The sequence below is a fragment of the Lipotes vexillifer genome, unplaced genomic scaffold, assembly GCF_000442215.2.
Source record: "Lipotes vexillifer unplaced genomic scaffold, Lipotes_vexillifer_v1.1 scaffold143, whole genome shotgun sequence".
NCBI classification, from domain to species: domain Eukaryota; kingdom Metazoa; phylum Chordata; class Mammalia; order Artiodactyla; family Lipotidae; genus Lipotes; species Lipotes vexillifer.
In genome coordinates this window covers 144795-157103 of record NW_006784092.1, presented here as the reverse complement: position 1 = coordinate 157103, position 12309 = coordinate 144795, and the positions used below count along the sequence as shown (strand labels likewise).

Here is a 12309-nt window from a genome sequence, read left to right as displayed (position 1 = left end):
GGAATGCCAAGGAGACGTATGGCTGTCATCATTCAAGCCTCACCCTGTGCAACCACACCCCAGGCTGGGCCAATCTGGTCACAGAAAGAGGGAGGGCAGGAGGCAGGGCTGGGCATAAAAGGAAGAGCAAGGCCAGTGGCTGCTTACTGTCATCATTCAAGCCTCACCCTGTGCAACCACACCCCAGGCTGGGCCAATCTGGTCACAGAAAGAGGGAGGGCAGGAGGCAGGGCTGGGCATAAAAGGAAGAGCAGGGCCAGTGGCTGCTTACACTTGCTTCTGACACAACTGTGTTCACTAGCAACTACACGAACAGACACCATGGTGCATCTGACTGGTGAGGAGAAGTCTGCCGTCACTGCCCTATGGGGCAAGGTGAACGTGGAGGAAGTTGGTGGTGAGGCCCTGGGCAGGTAGGTATCCAGCTTACAAGGCAGGCTTAAGGAGGGTGAATGGCAGCTGGGCACGTGGGGACAGAAAAAGCCCCTGAGATTCTGACAGGTGCTGACTCCCTCTGTCCTTTTGCTGTTTCCACCCCTTAGGCTGCTGGTTGTCTACCCCTGGACTCAGAGGTTCTTTGAGTCCTTTGGGGACCTGTCCACTGCTGATGCTGTTATGAAAAATGCTAACGTGAAGAAACATGGCAAGAAGGTGCTAGCCTCCTTTAGTGAGGGCCTGAAGCATCTCGACGACCTCAAGGGTACGTTTGCTGCGCTGAGTGAGCTGCACTGTGACAAGCTGCACGTGGATCCTGAGAACTTCAGGGTGAGTCTATGGGATCATCAACGTTCTCCTTCTTCTTCTTTTTTGTGGTCAAGCTCGTGTCATGGGGAGAGGGCTCAATGGCAGGATGCAGTTTAGAATGGAAGAGAGGTATTCTGGTTACGGCACTATGGACTCGGGACCATTTTGTTTATTTTAGTTTATTTTACCCTGTTTGCTCACAGCCATCACCTCCTCTTATTCATCCTTGTTCTCTTCTGTTTGTTCTCTGCAATGCATTCTCCTTTTCTAATCACACTTTATTTTGAGTGTCTAATTTTAAAAAGAGACTTTCTTTTTTTATCCACTTAAAAAACTGTTATCTAGTATTTTCCTCTTATCTCTTCCTTTTGAAGGAAGGAGGATAAAATGTTGTATTGCTTCTTGAAATGGTTCTAAAGAATAAAAATGAAAACACGTTCTGGATTAAGGCAGAAAGAGAGAAACATTTCTAAATATCAATTCTTTCCCTAAGGATATGGGAAGGTCCCTGAAGGTCTGCAGATAGGGTGTCTTTGTCAAGGTCAAGGGAAATGAGAAAGAGGTCAAGGGAAATGAGGAAAGGAAGGGGGCCATCCACAGTCAGTAATGGATGAAACTTCTATCTTAGAGCGTAAAAACGGTCAAGAAGGCTTGAAATATAGAGAGGATACCGGCATTACAGGGGCTCGATGGGAGACCTCAAACCTAAGGGAGAAACTTCAGGTTAATGCTCTGATCCATTTCCAGTAATTACTCAAAATATAATGTGCTCAATCAGAGACATAATGATTGCTCAAAGTCCTGTTATGTCTCCTTTTTTCCTACTTCTCTTGCTTGCATGCTGTAGGCAGCAATGCTATACTACATCAGATGTTCCTGTTCTAAGGCAAAACCTCCCTCTCTCACTTGCCCCAAAAGACCTCAAAATTAATCCTACCCTCCCTTTTGAGGTAAAGTTCAGTGCTCACATTCCACCTGCTCACATATCTTTTGACCCTGGTCTCAATGAACTTTCCAGGATTGCCTAAGGAAATCTTTCCATACCCCCCACCCACCTTCACCCACTTTTCACTTTTCTTCCTATCAAGCACACTCACCCTCCATGCTGTATTAAGCGTTTCTGCGTATTTTGTACTTTCCTACGTGACTACTGTGCCTTTTATAGTAGGTCCTCCATAGACAGTAAATGTATACTTATTAAATGAAGTAATCAATGAATGAATTATTATTTCTTGTCTTAGAACTCCGGGGAGTAGAGGACAATCCAAACAATAGACCATTGCTTAGAGTTTCTTTGTGTTAATGCACAAAGAAAGTAAACCACTGAGGAAGCATATAGGAAAATAAACCACTCATCAGACATTTGCTGTGTCGTCATAGGTAATAAAGTATCTTTGAGCATTAATTTTGTCAAATGTAACATTAGAAGGATTTAGAGAACCTTCTAACTTATATGCATTTCTTTAAATCTATATCATGTTCCTGTTGATTAATTTTAGACTTACTTGACTACCTGAAACAGGACTTGTTGCTTCCGTCTATAAAAGGTGTTTTTATAGTAATTTTGTTTTACTACCAGGTTATAGACAATGCATTACAGTTTACTGTTTCACCACTATATTGTGAATTAACTGAAGGCAGATGATTTTTTAAGTATTTATTTGTTTATTCTCAGGTCATTGTACACAGTAGGCACTGAGAACGCTTTACATCCCAACAGTATGTTTACCTGGTTACATCCCAGAAGCAGAGGAGCCTCAGGAGAATTTTAGGAAGTTTCCTTTCACACTCAAGAGCACAGAAAAGTCATCATAAGAATCAGACCTTAGGAGACAAAGAGATTTTCAAAGGATTAGAAAGAGGGTAAGAGAGGCTGTGGGTTTCACAATCTGGAAATGAGGAAAGAAAGTACCATTCTTCCCTCTAAACGCTCATAAAAAATAAAAAGTATATAAAGACTTACTACACTCTCTTTTGTTCCTTCACCTCTGAAACTGGCCAATGAATCTAGACAAGAAGTTGGGCCTGAAAATCTCCAATACTGGAGAATTCAAGAGAACATCACTGGGATAAGACTGGATCAAGCTGAAACAATTACTATATACTAGGTGTTGGTGTCTCCACATCGGGAGTGAGGAAGTCAAAGGATGGAAGGAGACTCTGGCAGCTTGTTATATGCTTTCATTCGTTGTTAAAGTGGAGCTTCCATAAAAGTCTAGGAGTAAAATTAATTCCTTAATATTTGATTTCAATTTTACGTGATAATTTACCCAACGGTTATTTCTATTTTCTGCTACCATGTTGCTTTATAGACTATGTTCAGTATGTGTTCATGAAGATGGGGTATGTGTGTGGAAGAAAGAGAGATGGAAAGTGAGAGGAGGCAAGGAGAGAGAGCCAGAGCCAGAGAGTCAGAGAGAGAGGGAAAGGGAGGGGAGGGAAGGGGATAAGGAAGGCGATGAGAGAGAAAGGGAAGTAACTAATACTGTGCATTATGTTCCATAATCATTTTAAAATAAACTAATTTAATGTCAAGGGAATGTCAGCATAACATAACATAATGTCAGCATAACATTCTAGATTATCCATCTCTTGAGCCTCAGAGAAGGGCCCTGAAGCTTTGGCTTTAGGATTTAATGCCTTACATATTTGTAAACAGTTTCCAGACTGAAGCCAAGATTCTGCCTCTAAAGATGTACAGTTCCAAATTTAACTTGGGAGAGACTGTCCCTTTGCTCTTGATATGGCAGTACCATAGCCCACTTATGAGGTAAACAAAGCTAATTCTGAATGAAAATCTGAGCCCAATAGAGGAAATATTGATAAGGAAGTTACTAACTGAGACATTACCTGTTCTGTAATAATTAGAATATAATTCCTTTATCAAAGTTATGGTTATACTGAATTTATTGTTTTATAGACAGAAATATGACTTTTTTTCTTTTTAAATGAGTTAAACCATACTATCTTAAACTATTCTGTGTGTATGACCTCTGTTTCTATGAGTTCTGCTCCTCATGGAGCATCTTTGTTTTATTTAATTGTATTTATTTAATTTATTCTGTTATATTCTATTTTACTTTATTATTTTTGGAAGAATGCCAAAATTGTGGTAACTAAGATATTGTGTATCTGGGAGAGAAGAGTAAATAATAACTGCTTTATCAAGAAAAATATAGATTAGATTGCTGAAAGGGTCTACTTGGGGAATTAAAATTGAACACTAGAGCATGTACAAAAGAGTTCTCACTGAAAAGTAATTTTTGAAACAGATGATAAAACCACACATCTCTGGATGAATGTCATAATTATATTATATTCTAGGGGCACAGTTTGTGGTGAGACTGAAATATGCTGAGTCCAAGTTGGGTCCCTCTTATAACCATGCCCTTGTTTCTCGACTGTTCCACACAGCTCCTGGGCAACGTGCTGGTGGTTGTGCTGGCTGAGAACCTTAAAAATGAATTCACCCCGGAGTTGCAGTCTGCCTATCAGAAGGTGGCGCCTGGTGTGGCTAATGCCCTGGCCCACAATTACCACTAAGCCCCCTTTCCTGATTTTCAGGAAAGACCCTTTTGTCCTCAGAGCCCAAAATCTGGATACAGAAAAATAAAGAAGAGTTTTTAGCATCTGGTCTCTGCCTAATAAAAACATTTATTTTCATTGCACTGGTGTATTTAAATTATTTCACATCTCTCACTCAGATGTCTCTCACATGGGAGGGCAGGCATTTAAGTCATAAAGAAATAAGGGGCTAGTTGAGACCTTGGGAAAATATATCTGTATCTTGGACTCCATGACAGGAGTTGTTGTAAACAGCTAATATAAGTGGAAAACAGACTCTGCTGCTTATTCTTACTTTCCCTTAAAGAATTCAAGTTGCAGTTTGATTTGGGAGTTAGATCATTGCTATGTTTTATTTAAATCAATTATTTTATTTAGCCTTCCTTGTAAATGTCTTTTCTCTCTTTAATTGTCCAGAACCTAACAGCCATAATTCCAGTAAGTTCTTCTGCCTAAAGACACCACTGTTCTTCTAAGATTTTCCTTATGTATTTTACTGTCCTTATTGCTCCTCCTCCTTTGACCGCTCTTATCCTAGTTTCCTCTGTCATCTTATAAAGATCTGCATGAAGGACAGAAACCAGGGGGAGGTAGATTTCCTACCTCTTCCCTTGTATTGTAATACTGTGATAAATATAGGACTTAAGACAATGTAAAAAGGGGCTTTTGTGGCTTGATATTCACTGCTGTCTTGTAATTCTTTCATGGTCTTACACCAAATGGAATTCCATTCTCCTCAAGATGGTTTAACATCTACATCCAGGAAGTGATTGGAGGTCTGCTCTCTTCCTTATCCTGTCTCTGATGGTTTCTCTGCCTTTGTAGTTATTAACATAGTGTTACCAGCAGCAACACATGCCAATTTAATGTTATTATTCAATAGCCACTTATGTGGATGCTTGATTCTGGAAATAATATATGAATTTCAAGTAATCCTTGTCCCCTGCTGCATCCCAATTCTGAATCTAGTTGGGAAGATTCTGAAGGTAATGCATCTAACAAGTGACTATAAATGAGTGTGTACAAGGCTTTATGAGATCAGAGAGTGAAGCTCTTGGTATGAAATGGGTGATAAAGATAAGTAGATACTTGTCCAAAAGAGAAGAGGAAAAAAACCAGAAAAGAAAGGGAGGATAACATATGTCAAATCATCGATGAATAATTTGTTTGTGTATTCTGAGAATTTCAAATAAATAAGAAAGAGAATTGAAGCAAAACTGCCTGGAATGGAATAGAATAGAATAGGCTATGAATATGAATTTGAATATAAGAGTATATGAATTTTGGTGAACACTGTGGGGGACATATTTAAAATTAAAAACTCACAAACAAGAGGATACGGTCTCATTATTCATGAGATGCTTGCACTGCTAATTGACAAGTACAGTAAGATAGTATAACAGTTCAGAACATAATTTTGAAATCAGACAGCCTGGATTGAAAAAAAACTCTACTACTTATCAGCTCTGACCTTGTGAAAAATTAGCTAACTTTGCTGAACTTCATTTTTCTTACCTGTAAAATACCCAAAATGATATCATTCTTATGGTGTGATTTTAAGGATTAAATGAGATAAAGTGCACAAAAAAGTTCATTGCAACATCTGGCACTTCACATTGCCTGACACACAGCTCAGCAAATGTAAACTAAATAGTATTTTTGTTATAATTATTATGAATAATATGGGTAGAAGTGGCATCATTGATACCGATGATGATACCTGAAAGAATTGTCTTATTAAAGAGAAAAAACATAACCAAAAATATTATTATTTTTAAAATTTGTTTATTTATTTATTTATTTTTGGCTGCGTTGGGTCTTCGTTGCTATGCACGGGCTTTCTCTAGTTGCAGTGAGCGGGGGCTACTCTTCTTTGTGGTGCACGGGCTTCTCACTGCAATGGCTTCTCTTGTTGTGGAGCACGGGCTCTAGGTGTGCAGGCTTCAGTAGTTGTGGCTTGTGGGCTCTAGAGTGCAGGCTCAGTAGTTGTGATGCACGGGCTTAGTTGCTCCATGGCACGTGGGATCCTCCCGGACCAGGGCTCGAACCTGTGTCCTCTGCACTGGCAGGTGGATTCTTAACCACTGCACCACTAGGGAAGACTAGAAATATTATTTCTTGTCTGGTACAAGCCATGCCCCACTCCCCAACCTCTTACATTCAGTGATATGTGTGATTTGTTCATTCCTGAATAACCACAGCTGAATGTACCAGTTGGGGTCCAGCTGGGAGAAATAAATCACATTGTCAATTATAACAAGAGATTGGAGAACTGGAAGACTGATTACTGAGGAGTAAAGAGGACTCTAAATCGCTACGAATAGAAGATATAGGAAGCAGGCACTGTTCCTAGTGCTGAGATAGAGCATTCAAGTAAGGAACAATATGAGAAAGGTCTTTCCCCCAGACCTCTTGAGAGAGAGCATGCCCAAGGCTCAATGCATGGTTGAAAAAAATTTCAGGCTGCAAAGCTACCTGAAGTGAGGTACATAGGCATCCATCCATTGGGAAGTGCCATGTCAGCAGCATTTATTGAAAATCTGTTCCCTGGGGTGCCAGGGGCAGCCATCCAGGAGGAGGAAGTGCACCTCAGATGTTCCTATGAAACTGCTTGGGGGTATAACGGGAGAAATGATTCATGAGAAAATTCCAGAAAAGCAACACTGGATTACAAAGTTACTCCTGGGGTGTCAGAAGAAGCCATTCACTGGAGATCCTGCCTTAGCTGCAGCTGTCCACCGCTGCAAAGCCATGTGTGTTGCTGGAATCTGGCCCTGGAGAAGCTGAGCACCTTGCTGAAACCTGGAGCTGTAGAGACAGAGATGGTTGCAGCATCCTGACTAGAGAATCACAGCAGAACTAGGAAGAGAATCCCCTTCCTCCTCCAGTGCCTCTCCAGAACACTCTACTAACAAAATTTAACATCATGCCAACTTGAAAAGGAGAGCTTCTATCAGAGTCTACATCCACCATCACAGTATGGGCAATTAAGAGTGGATTAAGAATCAACAGACAATTGATAATTGACACCTCCACCCCCCACCACTGGCCTACACTAAATGCTTGTGTCACTTAGAGTACATAGGGCAATATGTGAGAAAAATGCAATTATGACTAGCAAATGATAAAGCAGTGCTTAGAGGATTAAGAAATTAGTAAAAGAAGTAGGGCAGACTTTATCATTGTTTGGATTAACAATTTCTCCTCTGTATAAATTTGATATATTTTTCAACTTGTTCAGATTCTGGGCAAACAAAAGGAGTATGTATTCTGTACTCCCATATCCAAGAGAAAGATTGCATACATTACTTCCACTCTTCTGTTTTTGTTTCAGCGACGAGCATAATGGTGATAATTTTGAAATTCAAGCAGAGTCTTACTTTATAGCAGATTTTCAACACCACTCTGTAAAAGGTTTACTTTTATTTTTTCAATATATCCTTCAACCTTACACTGTTATCACATCTAATGTAATTAGAAACTGTGTATCCTTGTAAAATGCACAATGATTTTATGTAATTTATACAAATTGAATTTTCCTATAAAATATCATTTTTGCTTGTTTATCTCACTCAGTATATTACATGAAAATTCAGTTGAATTGTTTTGCAAGTTTTAGCCACAGCAATCACAGAAGAAAAAGAAATAAAAAGAATCCAAATTGGAAAAGAAGTAAAGCTGTCACTGTTAGCAGATGACATGATACTATACATAGAGAACCCTAAAGATGCTACCAGAAAACTACTAGAACCAATCAATGAATTTGGTAAAGTAGCAGGATACAAAATTAATGCACAGAAATCTCTTGCATTCCTATACACTAATGATAAAATATCTGAAAGTGAAATTAAGGAAACACTCCCATTTACCATTGCAACAAAAAGAATAAAATACCTAGGAATAAATCTACCTAAGGAGACAAAAAACCTGTATGCAGAAAACTAGAAGACACTGATGAAAGAAATTGAAGATGATACAAACAGATGGAGAGATATACCATGTTCTTGGATTGGAGGAATCAACATTGTGAAAATGACTCTACTACCCAAAACAATCTACAGATTCAATGCAATCCCTATCAAACTACCACTGGCATTTTTCACAGAACTAGAAAAAAATTGTTCACAATTTGTATGGAAACACAAAAGACCCCGAATAGCCAAAGCAATCTTGAGAAAGAAAAATAGAGCTGGAGGAATGAGTCTCCCTGACTTCAGACTATACTACAAAGCTACAGTCATCAAGAGAGTATGCTACTGGCACAAAAACAGAAATATAGATAAATGGAACAGGATAGAAAGCCCAGAGATAAACTCACAAACATATGGTCACCTTATCTTTGATAAAGGAGGCAAGAATATACAATAGAGAAAAGAAAGCCTCTTCAATACGTGATGCTGGGAAAACTGGACAGCTACATGTAAAAAAATGAAATTATAACACTCCCTAACACCATACACAAAAATAAACTCAAAATGGATTAAAGACCTAAATGTAAGGCCGGACACCATAAAACTCTTAGAGGAAAACATAGGAAGAACACTCTATTACACAAATCACAGCAAGATGTTTTTTGATCCACCTCCTAGAGAAATGGAAATAAAAACAAAAATAAACAAATGGGACCTAATGAAACTTAAAAGTTTTTGCACAGCAAAAGAAATCATAAACAAGATGAAAAGACAACCCTCAGAATGGGATAAAATATTTGCAAATGAAGCAACTGACAAAGGACTAATCTCCAAAATTTATAAGCAGCTCATGCAGCTCAATATCAAAAAAACAAACAACCCAATCCAAAAATGGGAAGAAACCTAAATAGACATTTCTCCAACGAAGATATATAGATTGCCAACAAACACAGGAAAGAACGATCAACATCATCAATAAATAGAGAAATGTAAATCAAAACTACAATGAGATATCATTTCACACCAGTCAGAATGGCCATCATCAAAAAATCTACAAACAATAAATGCTGGAGAGGGTGTGGAGAAAAGGGAACCCTCTTGCACTGTTGGTGGGAATGTAAATTGATACAGCCACTATAGAGAACAGTATGGAGGTTCCTTAAAACACTAAAAATAGAACTACCATATGACCCAGCAATCCCACTACTGGGCATATACCCTGAGAAAACCATAATTCAAAAAGAGTCATGTACCAAAATGTTCATTGCAGCTCTATTTACAACAGCCAGGACATGGAAGCAACCTAAGTGTCCATCGACAGATGAATGGATAAAGAAGAGGTGGCACATATATCTCATGGAATATTACTCAACCATAAAATGAAATGAAATTGAGTTATTTGTACTGAGGTGGATGGACCTAGAGTCTGTCATACAGAGTGAAGTAAGTCAGAAAGAGAAAAACAAATACTGTATGCTAACACATATATATGGAATCTAAAAAAAAAACAAAAAGTGGTCATGAAGAACCTAGGGGCAGGACTGGAATAAAGATGCAGACCTACTAGAAAATGGACTTGAGGACTCGGGGAGAGGGAAGGATAAGCTGGGACAAAGTTAGAGAATGGCATGTACATATATGCACTACCAAATGTAAAACAGATAGTTAGTGAGAAGTAGCTGCATAGCACAGGGAGATCAGTTTGGTGCTTTGTGACCACCTAGATGGGTGGGATAGGGAGGCTGGGAGGGAGGGAGATGCAAGAGAGAAGAGATATGGGGATATATGTGTATGTATAACTGATTCACTTTGTTATAAAGCAGAAACTAACACACCATTGTAAAGCAATTATACTCCAATAAAGATGTTTAGAAAAGAAAAAGAAAAAAGAAAATACAGTTGATTGGTTCTTACAGCTGCAAAAATAATATCCATTTATTATGTTTTATTTAGCCTTTCCCTTATAATGAACAGTGAGATGGTCTCCATTTCCACCAACACGAACACCAATAAAATCAGTATCTTCCAATGTGCTCTTTTATATGAAACCAAATAGCCTGTGTAATATAAACATGGGTGGTGTTGCTTTATATAAAATAAAGTCTGCTAATTTGTTAACATTAACAAACTGCTTTCAAAAATTGTGTATACTGTTTATATTCCTATTAGAATTTCCTGCCCAACATTTGATTTTATTCAACCTTCTAATGTGATATTATTAGGAGTGAAAAGTAATATCACATCTTTCTAAAATTAGAATTTACCTAATTACTACTTTATTTAAGGATCATTAATTCTCTTGTCAATTCAGTCTTTGTGAAATTCTATTCATAGAATTTGTTCAACTTTTTATTATTGTCTTATTTTTGGATAAAATTTAAGAATTCTTTTAATTGGTTTTAAATGTTAAAAATGCTTTTCTAGATTGTCATCTCTATATTAATTCTGTCTGTGGTGTCATTCATTGACCTGAAGTGATTAATTTTCCTTTCATTCTTTGTACCTGGATATCAGGGTTAAAATTTCTTCCCCTAATATTTAAATACAAAGATTTTTTCCTTAATATTTTGTTGTCAATTTACTTTAACTTTTAGGTTTGTACTCTACTTGAAATTCTGATTTGTATATAGAGGGTGACAGGAATATCGCTTCATTTTTCTTCAAGTAGTGAATGGTTTCCCCAAATATCATCTACTAATCAATTTATTCTTTTGCTTTGTGATGTCACATTTGTCACTGCTCAGGGCCCCAGAGGTACATGGATCTATTTCTGAACTCTCCATATGTTCCATTATTCTGTTTGTTGACTCTTCCATTGGTATCATATTTTTAAAATCTTTATTTTTAAATATGTTCTAGAGTATGTCTAAATATCTATTGTGTTCTTTCTAAATTACTCATTCACATACATTTAGAATGAATCTGTATTTTTTTATTTTAAACTCTACAAAATATTTTATTGCTTGGATGTGCGAGATAAATTTAGGAGGCAGAAGAATAAATACTGGCTCTAAAATTTCTTTGCTAGTGATACACAGAATACAAAAGGAATAGTTTGACAAGTTACAATCAGTTCAGTTTGGGATACATTGTTTGAGTATGAGTCTGAAACTCCAAGAAGAGACCTAGAAATAGAATTAAGTTGCCTTTTTTCATGCAAAATTATCTAGCACAATATATTGATTAATCAATATACTGCCAATTTATAATAACACCAAGTTCTCATTATATGTGGGTCATTTCTTGAGCACTCTGAACTGTTATATTGACATACAGTACTTGCCCACTCCCATGCCAACATTACACAAGTTTTATTTTAAAAGTCTTGTTTTAAAAGACTTTAATTGCATATATTAAGTCTCCACACCTTATCACTACCATATCTTCTTCTTCCTCTTCAAAATTGTTTTAGATGTTTTGGTTCTTTTTTTTTTTTTTTTTTTATACAGCATGTCCTTATTAGTCATCAATTTCATACACATCAGTGTATACATGTCAATCCCAATCGCCCAATTCATCACACCACCACGACCCCCCTCCCCCCTACAGCTTTCCCCCTTTGGTGTCCATACATTTGTTCTCTACATCTGTGTCCCAATTTCTGCCCTGCAAACCAGTTCATCTGTACCATTTTTCTAGGTTCCACATATATGCATTAATATATGATATTTGTTTTTCTCTTTCTGACTTACTTCACTCTGTTTGACAGTCTCTAGATCCATCCACGTCTCAACAAATGACCCAATTTCATTCCTTTTTATGGCTGAATAATATTCCATTGTATATATGTACCACATATTCTTTATCCATTCATCTGTTGATGGGCATTTAGGTTGATTCCATGACCTGGCTACTGTAAATAGTGCTGCAATGAATATTGGGGTGCATGTGTCTTTTTGAATTATGGTATTCTCTGGATATATGCCCAGTAGTGGGATTGCTGGATCATATGATAATTCTATTTTAGTTTTTTAAGGAACCTCCATACTGTTCTCCATAGTGGCTGTATCAATTTACACTCCCACCAACAGTGCAAGAGGGTTCCCTTTTCTCCACACCCTCTCCAGCATTTGCTGTTTGTAGATTCTCT

The 12309-nt window shown here is 37.7% G+C and overlaps 1 protein-coding gene across 1 annotated transcript; it reads left to right on the top strand.

Moving 5' to 3' along the window:
* Nucleotides 1-275: 275 nt before the first annotated feature.
* LOC103075283 (hemoglobin subunit beta-like) lies at nucleotides 276-4412 on the top strand. The gene is made up of 3 exons (XM_007456522.1): nucleotides 276-413; nucleotides 543-765; nucleotides 4159-4412. Exons 1-3 carry the CDS (start codon nucleotides 322-324, stop codon nucleotides 4285-4287), a joined length of 444 nt encoding a protein of 147 aa, XP_007456584.1. The 5' UTR covers nucleotides 276-321; the 3' UTR covers nucleotides 4288-4412.
* The last annotated feature ends 7897 nt before the right edge of the window (nucleotides 4413-12309 follow it).